General features: G+C 44.7%; 1 protein-coding gene across 2 annotated transcripts in view; it reads right to left on the bottom strand.

Moving 5' to 3' along the window:
* CCDC93 (coiled-coil domain containing 93) overlaps window positions 1-17,796 on the bottom strand; it is a 103,196-nt gene that overhangs the window by 18,393 nt on the left and 67,007 nt on the right. For both annotated transcript variants that reach the window (XM_005202545.5, NM_001098468.1), the window contains 6 exon segments: window positions 16,380-16,442; window positions 7,111-7,184; window positions 6,209-6,290; window positions 4,982-5,053; window positions 3,676-3,729; window positions 2,027-2,089 (listed from right to left, as the gene is read on the bottom strand). In XM_005202545.5, the coding sequence (XP_005202602.2) occupies window positions 2,027-2,089; window positions 3,676-3,729; window positions 4,982-5,053; window positions 6,209-6,290; window positions 7,111-7,184; window positions 16,380-16,442 (408 nt within the window).

Here is a 17,796-nt window from a genome sequence, read left to right on the forward strand (position 1 = left end):
GCATTTGCCCCCTCCCATGAAATGAACTGGGCTCTATTAGTCTAACTTTTCCTGATTGCATCTGGGAGGCAGAGCCGTGAGGGTGCAGGGGAGATCTCGGGCTCCGAGGCGGGGAATTTCCTGTGGGCAGCACTGGAGAAGGCTGTCCAGCTCCCCGACACATTCACAGTCTCAATGTTGCCCTCTCCTGAGCCTCCCTGTCCCTCCCTCTCCCAGCTACTTTATCACAGTGGCAGATGGGGACCTCTAACTCATTTGCATGCAAAACCCTTCCCAGTGCAAAACCCACTATGAGCTCTGGTGACCAAACCAAAATCAGGTCTGTGGCTTGAGCTAGAGTAGAGGGACAGATCTATTTCTCCTTTTGGCCAAGGCTATACTCCCCATAGGTGCTTGGGCTCTGACGCCTATGCTTCCCCGCCCACCCCCCCTCCAGGAATCTATAGATACAATCATTCATTCTTTTCACTGCATCTTTAACCTCTCCTTTTCTACTGGTTTCTTTTTACTGGCATTTAAATATGCTGAAGTCCCTCATCCCTTTAAGGCCCTTCCTTAAACCCTGATCAGGGACTTCTCTGTGGCCCAGTCCTTAAGAATCCACCTTCCAATACAAGGGATGTGGCTTTGATTCCGGGTTGGGGAACTAAGACCCACAAGCCGTGGGGCAATCAAGCCCTTGAACTGCAACTAGAGCCCATGCACCCCCATGAAGACCCAGGACAGCCAGAAAACAAAGAAAGAAAAAAGGAAACCGCAAAACCAAGTACTCAAATGGCTCTGACGTCTTGACTCCCCTCCCCTTCAACCCACTGCCGCTGGCTGCTCCAAACATCCACTGGAAATACTCTCGCCAAGGTCACACAGACCTTCTCTGTGCACCTGTGGCAATTTTCAGCCTCCAGCTCTCTTGACTTCTGGCAACACTGAACCTTCTTTCCACTGAGCCCTCTGCTCAGCTGCCAGGAGACCTCAGACTCCTGTTTTCCCTGGGCCTTGAGCTGCCTGCTTGGTCTCAAGCCTCACTGGTGGAGTCTTTCTTCCCCTCTTCACAGCCTCGATTACCACCTACACAGTGCTGACCCCCAGACCTCCAGCCCAGATTATTCCTACTTGGTGGAGTACCCTAACCTTTAAAAGCCCCACAGAAATTTCATGAACATTTCCCTTCACCATCCCATTCCCTTCAGCCCTATCCTTTCTCCTTTAGGCTTTTTCTCAATGAATAACACAAGGATCCATGCTAATGCCCAAGTTGGAAATTCTCCACCATCTTTGACTCTGCTTTTTTCTCTAACCCATCCCAAGTTCCATGGATACAGCTGCTCAGCCTCTCGGCCGTCAGTTTACTTCCATTCACCCTCATTGAGCCAGCTGTGGCCCAGGCTTCAGCACTGACGCCTGCAGCCCTTGGCTACTCCCACCAGAACCTGGCATTCCTTTTCCAGAGAGCAGAGAGAAGTTCCGGGTCAAAGTGCAACACAAGTTAACTCTTGGCTTTTAAGTGTCCATGAGCCAGAATCAGGCAACGGAAGAGATTTTACAATACAATTTTGACTCTACATGAATTTAAAGCCAACTGTGAAGCTTACTTTCCCATATCTGACAGCCTTCTCACCCCCGCTGCCCCAATATACCCCCTGACCACCCCAGGTTATCAACTAACAGCTAAAATGGGCACTTAATTTTTGAAGAAAAGTGCTTGACAAGAACCTTGAATCCTGCCTCCGGCACTTTCTAGCGGCTTGCACTTAACAGATTTGAGTCAATTTCTTCATACAGAAAATGAGGCTGACAGCTACTCTCCAGCAAAGGTGATGATCAAGTCAAGTGAGATGTTGGTGAAATAACAGACCAATGTGAGGTATTATAACCAACACCTCAATCCAGAGTTACACTCCAGACAGAAGAGCAAATAGTAGCCTTATAACTGAGTCTCTCTGGCTCTTAGATACTGAGATGCTCTTGTTCTGCTATAGGACACGCAAAGCTAGTCAGATGGATTTATCAGCTTGCTTTTACTCACCTGTAGTAGACGGATCTTGTAAAGTTTCTCTTTCTCCATGTTATACCGTCTGTCTAGGTCTTCCTGAAATTGGAAAAAACCCTCACAATTATCTGCAAATTTTTATTTTTTTGATGAAATCTTTTGAAGTTGAACAGTTTTTATATATCTCCTTCACTGTGAGGCTCCAAATTTCTTTTTTGAAATGGCTGAGTTCAGTGTTGAGTCCTCATCCTGTGAGACCCTTGACACTCTTTCACATCACTTTGTAACAACTCTTTCTTCTTCTGGGACCCAGGCTGAATCCAGGGTTCTTAAGTGAAGGATCCCCCAAATCCACGTGCCCTTCCTTCCCTTAACAAAAAAACCATGAGGAGGAGATAGCTGATATTTAAAGGGCCTGCAGTTCTATGTTGCTGTATTAGATGATGCTGGCTTGCTTATGTTTCTGTTTAGAGCTGCAATGTCCAATGTGATGCCACCAGGCACATGTGGCTATTTAAATTCATATTATCTAAAATTGAAAAAGATCAATTTCTCAATTGTCCTAGCCAACCTCCAGATGCTCAGCAACCATACACAGCTAGTGGCCATCATATTGGTTAGAGCACAGATCGAGAACACTTCCACCACTGCAGAAAGGCCTTTTGGACAGTATTAAAAGACAGAAACCAGCCCCTCACTGAACCCAGTGAGGTAAGAGATGTGGCTGGATGGCTCACTGTGCTAGAGGAAGCTACAAAGGCGTCAGAGGTGCCCCTCTCCCCCTGTGTTTTTAGACACACACACCCCCACCAGCTCCTCCATGGGGCTCAGCTGCAGGCACACCCCAACAGCCTTCACTGTGGGAGTCCTAAAGTTCCCTCTCTGGGAGCCTCGGAGGGCACGAAGGGAAGAGGAACCTAAAGGAGGTGAATGGTAGAGGCTTTCCTGTGTTTCCCTTCCTCCTCCTCTTCCTTTTCTGTTCCTTTCTCCTGGAAGCACTCCTTTAACTCAGAACAGGGGTTGGCAAACCACAGCCCAACGGCTAAATCCAACAGCCCTTGAGCCAAATTTGCCTGTGCCTAGTTTTTTTTTTATTAATTTTTTCATTGAAGGACAACTGCTCCACAGAATTTTGTTGTTTTCTGTCAAACCTCAACATGAATCAGCCACAAGTATACACATATCCCCTCCCCCCTGAACCTCCCTCTGTGCCTAGTTCCATAAATAAAGTTTTATTGGAACACAGCTATGTCCTTTCACTTATATATTGACTCTGAGGACCAGAGTGGAACTGGCCCAAAAGGTTGACAATATTCACTAGTGGCCCTTTAACACTCCCTGACCTCGGAACGCAGGACCATAGACAGAGCTCTCTCCCTGTGCACTGCCCGCCCCTCAAACAGCCTGGCAGGTGCGGCCCTTACAGGGCTTTCCCCTTCCCAGCTCAGAGGCCAGGGTGGAGATGGAATGCCTGAGCCAGGTGCAGAGCCTCTGGGCTGTCCACAGGGAAGCTGTGCTCCACCTGAGGGGCAGGTGTGCAAGATGGAGCCAGGCCCTGAGAGCCCGCAGACGAGGAGGTGGCCACAGAGATGATGGAAAGCGGTGTGAGAAGCTATTGAAGACACAAAGCTGGTCACCATGCCCACAGGGGACAGTACTGGTCCTGAGAATGGGCAGGTACTTACATTGTGCGTCATCGCAGAGGTTAAGGCACCATGTGACTCTCCCCCAGAGAGGGTCTGCAATGAGGAAAAGTGGAAAAAAAAAAAAAAGAAAACATCATCTCTGAGCAAAGAAGCTGAGGGTCCAGAAGTAGGAAAGGGTGGGCCGCCAGTTTGCTGATCATGTCTGAACAGGGAACAGCCCGTACATGAGCCCTAGATTTTAAACTGTTCTGAAAAGTCCATAAGTCACATTAACAAGCTAAACTCTGTTTCTGAATGCGAGTCAATCCCTCTAGCAAGGTGTTATGGCTAAGAAGAGAAATGCCGCCCTTAAAGTCTGAATTCTATACAAACCCAGAGGCTGGCTGAGCTGAACTCAGAGTTTCAGTGTTGGAAACAACTGGAAAGTTGGGGTGGTCCCACTATGGGGTGGTCCCAATTCACCACCCACTGCCCAGCCATACTCTGCTGTTGCTGCACCAGTCCTCATGGCTGTGGCTGAAGTGACAGAACCTGTCACGATAGGGAGGCAGCACCTCTGTGGCCTGTCTCCCTGATGAGCGGGGCAGTGTCCATACAGGCCCACGCCCAGCCCTGGCAGAAGGCCCTGGCTGCTTGGACCAGTCCCCTCCCTTCCCGGAGCCCCAAGTTCCCCATTTCCCCAAGCAAGGGGGTACAGTCAATGAGGTCTGAGGCCATACCCTGACCTAAGCACAGAGAGCCTCAGCAAAGAAGCTTTGAATGGAGTATGAGAAGGGAAAACAAACCAGTGATCCCTACAGTCTCATTTGGTGAGAGAAACACTTTATTTCGTCCACACCAGTTCCTCGGAAGATCAAGGCCTCTGTTCAGAGAGCCAGTGGGGCGTGTTCTGAGCCAGGTATGCTCCCAGGTGACCAGAGCCCCAACCTCACATCTCGAGTGAGCTGCTCTCCGCAGCATCCACGTCCTGGGGCAGGAGTGCAGGGTGAAATCGGCAAACTGGCACACAGTCGAGAGGTAAATGGGACAAATGGGACCAGAGCTCAGGAGTTCCCAGAAACATCCATCCCTAGGGGGGGGGCAGCCGGGCTTGTAAACCGGCTAATGCGTGCCCCGGGCTTGCTGCTGTCCACACTCAGAGCTGCTTTAACCCACAAAAAGAAGACAAAGTTCAGGGACACATATTGACAAAAACCACTTGAGAAATGAGTGTTCAGAGGACAAGGCTGAGGAAAAGTCTGGTCCCTTTCAGCACCAGACTCTGCTGGAGAGTCCTCTAGAAACCCTTTCATGGTGGACGTCACAAAGCCCCCAGCAGTCTGGAGCACCCCTCCACAGCCCGTACCTTTTCATCTCTGCCTGGCGCCCTCTCAGCCTTCAGGCTTTCGATTTCCTGCTGCAGCCGTGCCATCTCCTCCTTTAAAAGTAATATGAACATTTACAAGATCTGGACAGGCTAGTAACTCTATGTAACGATTTACCTTGATCTCAAGTCTTATTTTGGAGAAGGTGATGGCATCCCACTCCAGTACTCTTGCCTGGAAAATCCCATGGACGGAGGAGCCTGGTAGGCTGCAGTCCATGGGTCGCAAAGAGTCGGACACCACTGAGCGACTTCACTTTCACTTTTCACTTTCATGCATTGGAGAAGGAAATAGCAACCCACTCCAGTGTTCTTGCCTGGAGAATCCCAGGGACGGGGGAGCCTGTTGGGCTGCCGTCTATGGGGTCGCACAGAGTCGGACACAACTGAGGCGACTTAGCAGAAGCAGCAGCAGCAGAGTCTTATTTTCACATTTGTGAGTTTATGTGGGGACAAGAAGTCCATAAAGAACTAGCCCCCCAGGCCCCTGATTTTCAGCCTGGGAACGTCTTCTTAGGAGGGTAGAGGCAGCAGTATCTCAGTCAGAAGGGGTCTTTCTTCCCTAAGGGCAGATGAGGCTCGCAGTAATCACTGGGACATGGGATGAATGAGTGGCTTAGAGTCAGTCCCAAGCCTCCTTCTCTTTTTCAGCTCTTCTCCACCTTTCCTGGGACCTTCCAGCCTGGAGCCCTGCCTCATCCAGCCCTCCTCCACTTGTCACCCTCATCTGCTTAAGTCAGATATAGCTTCTAGAGGGCTCCTACACCACAGGAGCCTCTCTCCCCCTAGATGCACAGAACTCAGCCCTCTTTTCCTGTCTCCCACATGTCACCTGTGCACACATCACTCCCACTATTGGACCAAGTGACACAGAGACATGTTAGGATTTTAGGGCAGCCCTAGTTTCTTAAGATACTACTCCTTTTGTAGACTTTTCTTTTAAATACATTTGTAAATTAGAAAACACTGTTTGTTAGACTGTGCTCTCAGTTTGGGGTTTGGCACACAGAGTTACTCATCCAAGTCATTCCTGGTGTCCTCTGATCACATCATAGCACCTTACTCCTCATGCACACTACCACATACCTGCCTGGTGAACCTCCTCTTCCTATCACACCTGGATAGGACCCACAGCAGCACAAGGGGAGGGAAAGCAGGAGATTGTATGAGAATCTTTGTTAACATCTGATGACACCAAGCAACACTTACTCGACAATGTGCTTTAAACTCCTGTTCCTGACTTTTCAGATTTTCATTCATGGCTACAAGGGCTCTCAAGTTCTGCAGGATGCTGAAAAGACCAAAAAACAACTGACTTCAACAAATCACTATGATTTTATGAATCACAGTTTAAAACCAAGACCCCAGAAAAAAAGGAACTTTTTTCTTAATTTCCTTTGTCTCTCCCAAGAGTGTCTAATAGGCTGCCCACCAATGATAATGACCACCATTTAACAGACATTATTATTCATCTATAAACTGAGTCCATCGGGTCACATTCAAACAAATGTTACAGAATATACAATTAAAATATCAACTGCAGAAACATCAATGTGTTTTGAGATTACTGTATATTTTTAATGATAGCAACTACTTAAGACTCAGAGCACAGATAGAATCGGAATTTTAATTCCCATTTAAAATTTTAAATGTAAATGCTTTTATTTAATTTGTCTAAAGACAATTAAAAAAAAAAAAAAACCAACCCAAAACCCAGCGTCTTGGCAAAAAAAGAACATTTTCATTCTTGAAGGACAGGGTAAGATCAGTGCTGTTAAAACCTGGTAACCATGGTTGACTCCAAGGGAGGAGGACTGGGTAGCTGGGGGCAGGGGCGGGAGAAGACTGTTCAGTGTATGTCTTTCTGAATCTTGCATGTATTACTTACTTTTTAAAAACGAGAAAACAGACAAAACAAAATACAAAACATAGCTGCTCCTGACCCAGGGGGAAGTGGGAGGAAGAGGAAGAAGGCAGCCCCGGATCAGGATCAGCGGTGAAGTAACCGGCAGAACAGTGCCAGCAGCCATGACCTGGGCTCCTCAGCCCCATTCTCTAACCACCAGCCACACTCACAGAGAAAATAAATACCACGTGTTGAGATCTCCTACCTCGGATCAGCTTTGGCCTCTATCTTCTCGAGAGCTGTCTGCTCTTTGTCCAGTTTCTCACTGTGACCCTTGAGCTATGGGAGAGAAGGAGGTACGTTGCTGGAGACTTGCCAGGACAGGAGGCGAGGGCTTCCATTCTCCTTCCTGGCCCACATCTGCGCCCTCTCTGAACAGGTGGCCCAGCCCACTGGACATGGCCGTACATTGAGAAAACAGGTGGACAAGGGGAACAGGATGGGGCTGGAGGGACAGCACAGAAACATCAAAACCACAGCCTTCCTGACACAGGTTGTGAGTAAAAGAAACCTTGGCAATACCTTTAAATCACAGCAGCAAGTGGGTGGAAAGCCAAAGTAATGCTGACAGCAGGTGCCTCTCAGTGGGAAGAAGTAAATAAAAGCAGCAGCTATGAGAGACAGACCTGGGTTTCAATCTCAGGATACCACCATTGGGGCTACTCACAGGGGCAGGGTTAAATCTCCTATCTTGAAAAACTCCATTTTCTTTCTCTGAGTCACTGGAGACTTTAAAAAGCAAACTTTAAGGAAACTCAGATTTTAATTTTTAAGCTGTGTAGATCTACCATACAATAGACTATTAAGCTGCTATTAAAAAAGAATAAACAGTTCTTTTATGATGATCTCTAACATTTACTGTAAGTTGAAGAAAACACATAAAACCATTACTCCAATGTGCATCAAGGAAGGTATACATGTATACATCTTGTATACACATGCATTAAAGAACCCACACGTTATTTGTATATGCACAAAAATTTTCTGAAAAGATTCACAAGTGATTGGTTACCCTCTAGATAGAGTAGCTGCTTGGCTTACAGGGGGACACCCTTTGTACTTTTTGAATTTTGAACTATGTGAATGTGCTACCTATTAAAAGAAAAAGTTAAAGAACTTCCAAGAGTTCTAGCTGAGAACAAGTGGCAGCAAGTCCTTCTTTCTCAAGTCCTGGGAAGTTCAGGTGATTCTGTTTGATGACAGGAGCAGGCACCTTGGGGACAAGAAAGATGGTAGCAGGTAAGACCGGCCAGTGGAGGACCACCGTGTGGATCTGGCAGGCGTGGGAAGAACTGGGCGGCAGGACTGGGGTCTGTGTCAGGAGCAGCCAGTGGGCTGTGCAGTGAAGCCTGCTTCCCTTAACCCAAGAGCTGGCGCAGGAGTCCCAGAGGCAGGCAGCTTCCAGAGAGCTGGCAAGACTCAGGAGGAGGGACAGTGTCCTGACCCCAAATATCAGTTACACTGGCTGATCCCACCAAACAATAGGGCCCCCCTTCCAAAATAGTTCTGTGGAGCATGCTGCATAAAATGAATACAGAATCCACACAGCTGATAACAGAAAATTTCAGAATCACAAATAAGCACATCATTAACAATTATCACGTATTTTAAGAAAGACAAAACTGTAAAAAAGGTATCAACTCAACAAATGAATTCTGATCTGAAGGGACAGTCTGTAGATCAAGGAAAACTTCAGACACAGTCAATGCCCTTAGGCTGGAGAGGATCTTCCATATATAAAAAAAGAATCAACCTCCACATAAGAAATTAAAGTTGTGACTGCTGAAATTAGAAAGCACACAGGCTAGAAGGGGCCCTCCACTGCTGCAGGGGCCTGCAGCGCCTCCCCCACACGTCAGGGCTGCCACCCACCCTCTACCTTCCACACCCTGCTTTACTTTCCTGTATTCCAGGGACGGCAGGTCTTTCCTGTTTTCCAGGGCCGCTAGGTTTTGCTGAAGAGGTAAAACCTGGCGCACTGGCAGGAAAGGGCTCAGAGTGCTCATGTGCCCAGTCCTTGTCGTGAACAGATAAGGAGACTGAGGCCCAAAGGCAGAGCTCATTACTGATTCAGGGTCCCGGTCTTCAGTTTTTTGACTAAATCAGGCTTCTTCCTACATTGTTCAGCACAGCCTCCCATTTTCCCAGATAAGGATTAGTTTGACTGCCTGACTAGATAGTAAGCTCCCTGAGAGGTCATGGTGCCAGGTCTCCAGCACTGGAATCTGCACGGCCTTTCTGCCTCAGTTTCTCCAACAGCACAGCAGGGATATTAACGGTGTGCTGCCAGGGTTGACAGGACGATTCAGTGATAACACAAATGATGTGCCCACAGCACAGCCAGCACATCGCAAAGTTGGCTGCAATTATCATGTGAGGATAGGGAGAGTATCTCCTATTATTAATTTGAAACTTCTACCTTTCTAGCACATGCAAGGATTCAAAAAACATTTTTTTATTGAAGGATAATTGCTTTACAGAATTCTGTTTTCTGTCAAACCTCAACATGAATGAGCCATAGGTATACCTATAGCCCCTCCATTTTGAACCTCCCTCCCATCTCCTGCCCCATGCCATCTATCTAGATTCACACAGAGCCCCTGTTTGAGTTTCCTGAGCCATACAGGAAATTCCTATTGGCTATCTATTTTACATATGGTACTTTAAGTTTCCACGTTACTCTTTCCACACATCTCACCCTCTCCTCTCCCCATGTCCGTAAGTCTATTCTCTATGTCTGTTTCTCCACTGCTGCCCTGAGAATAAATTCTTCAGTACCATTATTCTAGATTTGTATATATGCGTTAGAATACAGTATTTCTCTTTCTGACTCACTTCACTCTGTATAACAGGTTCTAGGTTCATTCACCTCATCAGAACTGACTCAAATGCGTTCCTTTCTGTGGATGAGTAATATTCCATTGTGTATATGTACCACAACTTCTTTATCCGTTCATCTGTTGATGGGCATCTAGGAGGATTCCATGTTCCAGCTATTGTAAATAGTGCTGCAGTGAACAGTGGAATACATGTGTCTTTATCAATTTTGGTTTCCTTAGGGTATATGCCTACGAGTGGGATTGAGGGTCATATGGTGGTTTTCATACTGTTCATGGGGTTCTCAAGGCAAAAATACTGAAGTGGTTTGCCATTCCCTTCTCCAGTACACCACATTTTGTCAGAACTCTCCACCATGACCTGTCCATCTTGGGTGGCCCCACACGGCATGGCCTAGTTTCACAAGAGAGTTCTAGAAAAACATCTATTTCTGCTTTATTGACTATGCCAAAGCCTCTGACTGTGTGGATCACAATAAACTTTGGAAAATTCTGGAAGAGATGGGAATACCAGACCACCTGACCTGCCTCTTGAGAAACCTATACGCAGGTCAGGAAGCAACAGTTAGAACTGGACATGAAACAACAGACTGGTTCCAAATAGGAAAAGGAGTACGTCAAGACTGTATATTCTTACCCTGCTTATTTAACTTATATGCAAGTACATCATGAGAAATGCTGGGCTGGAGGAAGCACAAGCTGGAATCAAGATTGCCGGGAGAAATATCGATAACCTTAGATATGCAGATGACACCACCCTTATGGCAGAAAGTGAAGAACTAAAGAGCCTCTTGATGAAAGTGAAAGAGAAGAGTGAAAAAGTTGGCCTAAAGCTCAACATTCAGAAAACTAAGATCATGGCATCTGGTCCCATCACTTCATGGGAAATAAATGAGGAAACAGTGGAAAGAGTGGCTGACTTTACTTTTGAGTGAAGTTGCTCAGTTGAGTCCGACTCTTTGCGACCCCATGGACTGTAGCCTACCAGGCTCCTCCCTCCATGGGATTCTCCAGGCAAGAGTACTGGAGTGGGTTGCCATTTCCTTCTCTAGGGGATCTTCCCAACCCAGGGACTGAACCTGGGTCTCCCGCATTCCAGGCAGATGCTTTAACCTCTGAGCCACCAGGGAAGTCCTGACTTTATTTTTGGGGACTCCAAAATCACTGCAGATGGTGACTGTGGCCATGAAATTAAAAGATGCTTGCTCCTTGGAAGGAAAGTTATGACCAACACAGACAGCATATTAAAAACAGAGACAGTACTTTGTCAACAACGATCCATCTAGTCAAAGCTATGGTTTTTTCATTAGTCATGTATGGATGTGAGAGTTGGACTATAAAGAAAGCTGAGCACCGAAGAATTGATGCTTTTGAACTGTGGTGTTGGAGAAGACTCTTGAGAGTCCCTTGGACTGCAAGGAGATCCAACCAGTCCATCCTAAAGGAGATCAGTCCTGGGTGTTCATTGGAAGGACTGATGTTGAAGCTTAAAGTTTGGCCACCTGATGTGAAGAGCTGACTCATTTGAAAAGACCCTGATGTTGGGAAAGATTGAAGGCAGGAGGAGAAGGGGACGACAGAGGATGAGATGGTTCAGTTCAGTCGCTCAGTAGTGTCCAACTCTTTGCGACCCCATGAATTGCAGCACACCAGGCCTCCCTGTCTATCACCAACTCCTGGAGTTCACTCAGACTCACATCCATAGGGTCAGTGATGCCATCCAGCCATCTCATCCTCTGTCGTCCCCTTCTCCTCCTGCCCCCAATCCCTCCCAGCATCAGTCTTTTCCTTTCAGTATCCTATCATTTTGCCTTTTCATACTGTTCATGGGGTTCTCAAGGCAAGAATACTGAAGTGGTTTGCCATTCCCTTTAGATGGTATCAATGACTCAATGGACATGAGTTTGGGTAAGCTCCAGGAGTTGGTGATAGACAGGGAGGCCTGGCGTGCTGCAGTTCATGGGGTTACAACGAGTCAGACACGCCTGAGCGACTTTGTAAAAAATGAAGTACCCATAGGTGCATGGGTTTATTTCTGGGTTTTCTATCTTGTTCCATTGGTCTGTATTTCTGTTTTGTGCCAGTATCATACTGTCTTGATGACTGTAGCTTTGTAGTATAATCTGAATTCAGGAAGGTTGATTCCTCCAGCTCCATTCTTCTTTCTCAAGACTGCTTTGGCTATTTGGGATATTTTGTGTTTCTATACAAATTGTGAAATTTTTTGTTCTAGTTCTGTGAAAAATGCCTTTGGTAATTTGATAGTGGTAGCACTGAATCTGTAGATTGCATTTGGTAATATGTTATTTTCACAATATTGATTCTTCCTACCCAGGAACATGGAATATCTCTCCATCTATTTATGTCATTTTTAATTTTTTTCATTAGTGTCTTATAATTTTCTGTGTATAGTTCTTTTGTCTCCTTAGATAAGTTTATTCCTAGATACTTTATTCTTTCTGTTGCAATGGTGAATGGGATGGACTCCTTAATTTCTCTTTCTGATTTTTCATTGCTAGTATATAGAAATGAAAGTGGTTTCTGTGTATTGATTTTGTATCCTGCAACTTTGCTAAACTCACTGATTAGCTCTAGTAATTTTCTGATACTATCTTTAGTGTTTTCTATATATAATATCATGTCATCTGCAAACAATGAGAGGTTTACTTCTTCTTTTCCAATCTGGATTCCTTTTATTTCTTTTTCTTCTCTGATTACTGTTGCTAGGACTTCCAGAACTATGTTGCATAATAGTGGTGAAAGTGGACACCCTTGTCTTGTTCCTGATCTTAGGGGGAATGCTTTCAGTTTTTCACCATTGAGAATAATGTTTGCTGTAGGCTTATCATATATGGCCTTTACTATGTTGAGGTAGGTTCCTTCTATGCCCATTTTTTAAAGAGTTTTAATCATAAATGGGTGCTAAATTTTGTCAAAGGGTTTTTCTGCCTCTATTGATATTATCATATGGTTTCTATCTTTCAAATTGTTAATATAGTGTATCACATTGATTGTGGAGAAGGAAATGGCAACCCACTCCAGTACTCCTGCCTGGAAAATTCCATGGTTGGAGGAGCCTGGTAGGCTACAGTCCATGGGGTCGCAAAGAGTTGGACACGACTGAGCGACTTCACTTTCTTTCTTTCTATAGTTCCTTTTGGGAAGGAAATGGCAACTCACTCCAGTGTTCTTGCCGGGACAATCCCATGGACAGAGGGGCCTGGTGGGCTATGGTCTATGGGGTTGCAAAGAGTCAGACACGACTACGCAACTAACACACATACACACATCACACTGACTGATTTGCATATATTGAAGAATCCTTGCATTCCTGGAGTAAACCCAACTTGATCATGGTGTAGATCTTTTTTCTTCCCTTGTATTTTTTAACTATATAAGTCCGTTTAACATTTGTTGTAAAGCTGGTTTGGTGGTACTGAATTATCTTAACTTTTGCTCATCTGAAAAGCTTTTTATTTCTCCATCAATTTTGCTTGAACGATATCCTTGCTGGGTACTGTCAGCTTGACTGTAGATGTTTCCCTTTCAATACTTTAAATATATCCTGCCATTCCCTTCTGGCCTGCAGAGTTTCTGCTGAAAGATCAGCTATTAAGCATATGGGGTTTCCCTTGTACTTTTTTCTTTGTGTTTAGTCTTTGTTAGTTTGATTAGTACGTGTCTTGGCGTGTTTCTCCTTGGGTTTATCCTCCATGGGACTCTTTGTGCCTCTTGGACTTGACGGACTATTTCCTTTTCCATGTTAGGGAAATTTTCAACTATAATCTCTTCAAAAACTTTCTCATACCCTTCCTTTTTCTCTTCTTCTTCTGGGACCCCTACAATTCGAATGTTGGTGCGTTTGATATTGTCCCAGAGGTCTCTGAGACTATCTTCAGTTCTTTTCATTCTTTTTATTTTATTCTGCTCTTCAGAAGTTATTTCCACCATTTTATCTTCCAGCTCAATGATTTGTTTTTCTGCTTCAGATAGTCTGTTATTGATTCCTTCTAGAGTATTTTTAATTTCAGTAATTATGTTGTTTGTCTCTGCATGTTTATTCTTTAATTCTTCTCCGTCTTTGTTAATTGATTCTTGAATTTTCCCCATTTTGTTTTCAAGGTTTTAGATCATCTTTACTATCACTACTATGAATTCTTTTTCAGGTAGTTTGCCTATTTCCTCTTCATTTATTTGGACTTCTGTGTTTCTAGTTTGTTCCTTCATTTGTGTAGTATTTCTCTGCCTTTTCATTCTTTTTTTTTTTAACTTTATTTTTAAACTTTACATAATTGTATTAGTTTTGCCAAATATCAAAATGAATCCGCCACAGGTATACATGTGTTCCCCATGCTGAACCCTCCTCCCTCCTCCCTCCCCATCCCATCCCTCTGGGTCGTCCCAGTGCACTAGCCCCAAGCATCCAGTATCGTGCATCGAACCTGGACTGGCATCTCATTTCATACATGATATTTTACATGTTTCAATGCCATTCTCCCAAATCTTCCCACCCTCTCCCACTCCCATAGAGTCCATAAGACTGTTCTATACATCAGTGTCTCTTCTGCTGTCTCGTACACAGGGTTATTGTTACCATCTTTCTAAATTCCATATATATGCGTTAGTATACTGTATTGGTGTTTTTCCTTCTGGCTTACTTCACTCTGTATAATTGGCTCCAGTTTCATCCACCTTTTTACTCCATTGTGTATATGTAACTGATAGTGTTGGAGGGCTTCTTTTCCCAGGCTTGAATTCTTTCTTCCTTTTGGTTTCTGCCCTCCTAAGGTTGGTCCAGTGGTTTGTGTAAGCTTTGTATAGGTGTGATTTATGCTGAGTTTTTGTTTGTTTTCCCTCTGATGGGCAAGGCTGAGTGAGGTAGTAATCCTGTCTGCTGATGATTGGGTTTGTATTTTTGTTTTGTTTGTTGCTTAGATGAGGCGTCCTGCACATGGTGCTACTGGTGGTTGGGTAACGCTGGGTCTTGTATTCAAGTGGTTTCCTTTGTGTGAGTTCTCATTATCTGATACTCCCTAGGATTAGTTCTCTGGTTGTCTAGGGTCTTGGAGTCAGCACTCCCACTCCAAAGGCTCAGGGCTTGATCTCTCTCCAGAGACCAGCCTAGATCCAATCTACCAAGAGGAATTTCACCCAAAATGAAAGGGCCTTTACTTGAGTTCCAAAAGCCAGTGCACAGGAATACAATGGAGATCTCTGACTCAGCAGAAACCATCGCTCTGCCCCCAGCCTGAGCCATGAGACCTTAGAAGGTAAAGAGAAATACTGAGACCTTGGAGTCTTGGAAGAGCTTGGAAACTAAAGCTCAAAAAACATTTGATTCAGTCTTTAGTACCAAAAGTGACTTGACAGCCACTTAGGATTTTATCAAGATGTTCTGCCTTGAATGTTTTCCAGACTGTTATACAAAGATGGGTCCATGACTTGGATCCTTTAAGCCAGGACTGGGGAGTGTGCACAGGAAGACAGCAGGAGGGGTTCCACCAAGGAGCTTCCCATCTAATCCGAAAGGAATGGAATCACAGAACAGTGTAAAGAAAGCGGATGTGTCCAAATGCAACACGGGCATCTTTAGAAAGAATTTTTAAAAACTCCTCTAATTTGTTATCCTCATGCCTGCCTTCTCAAACATTCTGACAATAACTGAAGAGGCCAGTCCAGGTCAGAATCACAAAGCTTTGTCAGGTTTATAATAAGTCAGGGAACTAAGTGCTGCATACTGCTAGAGAAACTACCATTTTAAAAGTGCAAATTCATACGAAATTAAAAACATAAAAAAAATAGGGACTGTCTTAGCTTCAGAAATGTCTCTGAAGATCAGTCCTGTTTCCACATGGTCCAGAAAGTACTAGGTGGGGACCTCACAGGGATAGCTGTTGCCTGAGCACCAAAGTCACAGGGAGGAGAGCTTTTCAGACCCGGATGAGGACTAGCTTTCCATAGAAACAGGGACAGAAATAGAAAGACCTAAACTCCCCTCATGCCAGAGCTGGCATCTTGTGTATTTGCTTTTCTCACCTGGTTTCCTAGGTAATTGGAAGTGGTGGGTAAGCTATGCTGTGATGCTGATGGAGGACAGCACCATTGCAATCTGGGTTAGGAAATGGATCATGGGGTCAAAACAGACATACAACCCCATTTTCCTCCAGAAACTCCCTCCCCCATTCTACCAGGAGATCACTGGCAATTCTGAACAACAAATTATACCCTCTGTAGTTGTGTCATTTTACAAAAAGAGACCTTCTCACTCTCAAGGAATCCAGTGTTCTGGTACTTTCTCCAGCCTGTGGCTTGGGGAGCAGGAGTCATTTACTATGAATGATCTTCTGTGTTCTTTCACATGGCCACCCTGCTTGTTAGGCCCTCTGTCCTCAGGAAGCTTTTCTGCAGCTCACGGCAATCTTCCCCTCCACCCAAGACCCTGATGGTTTAGAACATGGTAGCATGGATAAACATGGCTCGAGACATGCTACTGTGTGACTGCCCTTTGTCCAGATGGACCTGAGCCCTGAGAAAGAGACCGTGACCCCTCCACACGGACTGATGATGTGAGTGTCCCGTTAGTAGTGCAGGTCAAACAATTCCCAACAAGACCCATGGAGGAAGGAAATCTGCTCACCTCTGTCAGGGTTTTCTTTTTTCCTTCGTATTTGGCTTGTAGGTCAGTATGACTTGCCTGAAGCTGTAAATGAAAGATAAAAGACATCTGCTCTCATTTGATCCTCACAACAGCACAGATACTGGCAGTATCCATGTTTGACAGATGAGAAAATGGGAGCTCAAAAAGATTTAAGCTGAGCAAATGTGGACATTTTAGATTCAATTAGCACCAACCATGTGTCAGGTGATGTACTAGGTATTCTGCATGAATCCTAACAATGAATTCTTACATTCAATGGAAGAAGACATTATTCTTATTTAACAAATGAGAAAGTAAAGATTCAGAAGGGGTAAATCATTAAAATTTCATAGTTGATAACTGATAAAGCTTAGATTCAAATTCAGGTCTGAGTTTACTATATGGCTACAATCAATTCAGTTAATGAACATGCTGGTTCATAGGATACAAATTGCACTCAAGAATCTAACATAGAATTTGTGTGTGCATGCTCAGTTGCTCAGTGTGTGACTCTTTGCAACCCCATGAACTGTAGCCCACCAGGCTCCTCCATCCGTGGGATATCCCAGGCAAGAATATTGGAGTGAGTTACCATTTCATACTTCAGGGGATTTTCTCAACCCAGAGATTGAATCCGCCTCTCTCATGTATCCTGCATTGGCAGGGGGATTCTTTACCACTGTGCCACCTGGGAAGCCCTAGCATAAAATCTGACAGGAAGGCAAATAATGTCAGATTGGAGAAAGGAGTCAGGACTTCAATGAAGAGAAAGAAGGTGAATTACATTTACTGCTCAAAATCACACGATCATAAACTTATATCTCAAAAATGTCATTTACCTTTTCTTTACCAAAAAAGGTGTATCCCATGCTGTCTATGAACTTTTACAGATATCTGAAAACATTCTATTCAAAGCTCAAAGGGTTTGTACATTTCTACTTTTGAAAAGGGGATGTGGTAGAAAACCAGTTAGACTCATCAAACACTTCAGTTGTTACTTGCATACAAATTAACAATGAGAAATTATATCTTATGTCTCAACAATTATTTCAAAATAACTCATCCCATTAAAAAATATATATTCATTTATTTACTGGCCACGCCATGCCGCCTGTGAGACTATTAGTTCCCCAACCCGAGATTGAACCCAGGCCCCAGAAGATAGAGCAAGGAGTCCTACCCACAGGATTTTCAGGGAACTTTCAACTTGGCCCATGTTTGAGCCTGTAAGCGACCTATTAGAATTACATCATCTACAGATGTAGTTAGAATTAAACCACCTACATTATCATTACTCCTAAATCGTGCTTCGAGTTACCCGTCTTCATGACTGATGCATTTCCAGCCAGGCCTCTCAGGAAGCCATCACAAGCAGAGGGCAGGATAGACAAAGGCAGGGGAAGCTGGGAGCTTTGGC

The sequence above is a fragment of the Bos taurus genome, chromosome 2 (assembly GCF_002263795.3).
Source record: "Bos taurus isolate L1 Dominette 01449 registration number 42190680 breed Hereford chromosome 2, ARS-UCD2.0, whole genome shotgun sequence".
Taxonomy (NCBI): Eukaryota; Metazoa; Chordata; class Mammalia; order Artiodactyla; family Bovidae; genus Bos; species Bos taurus.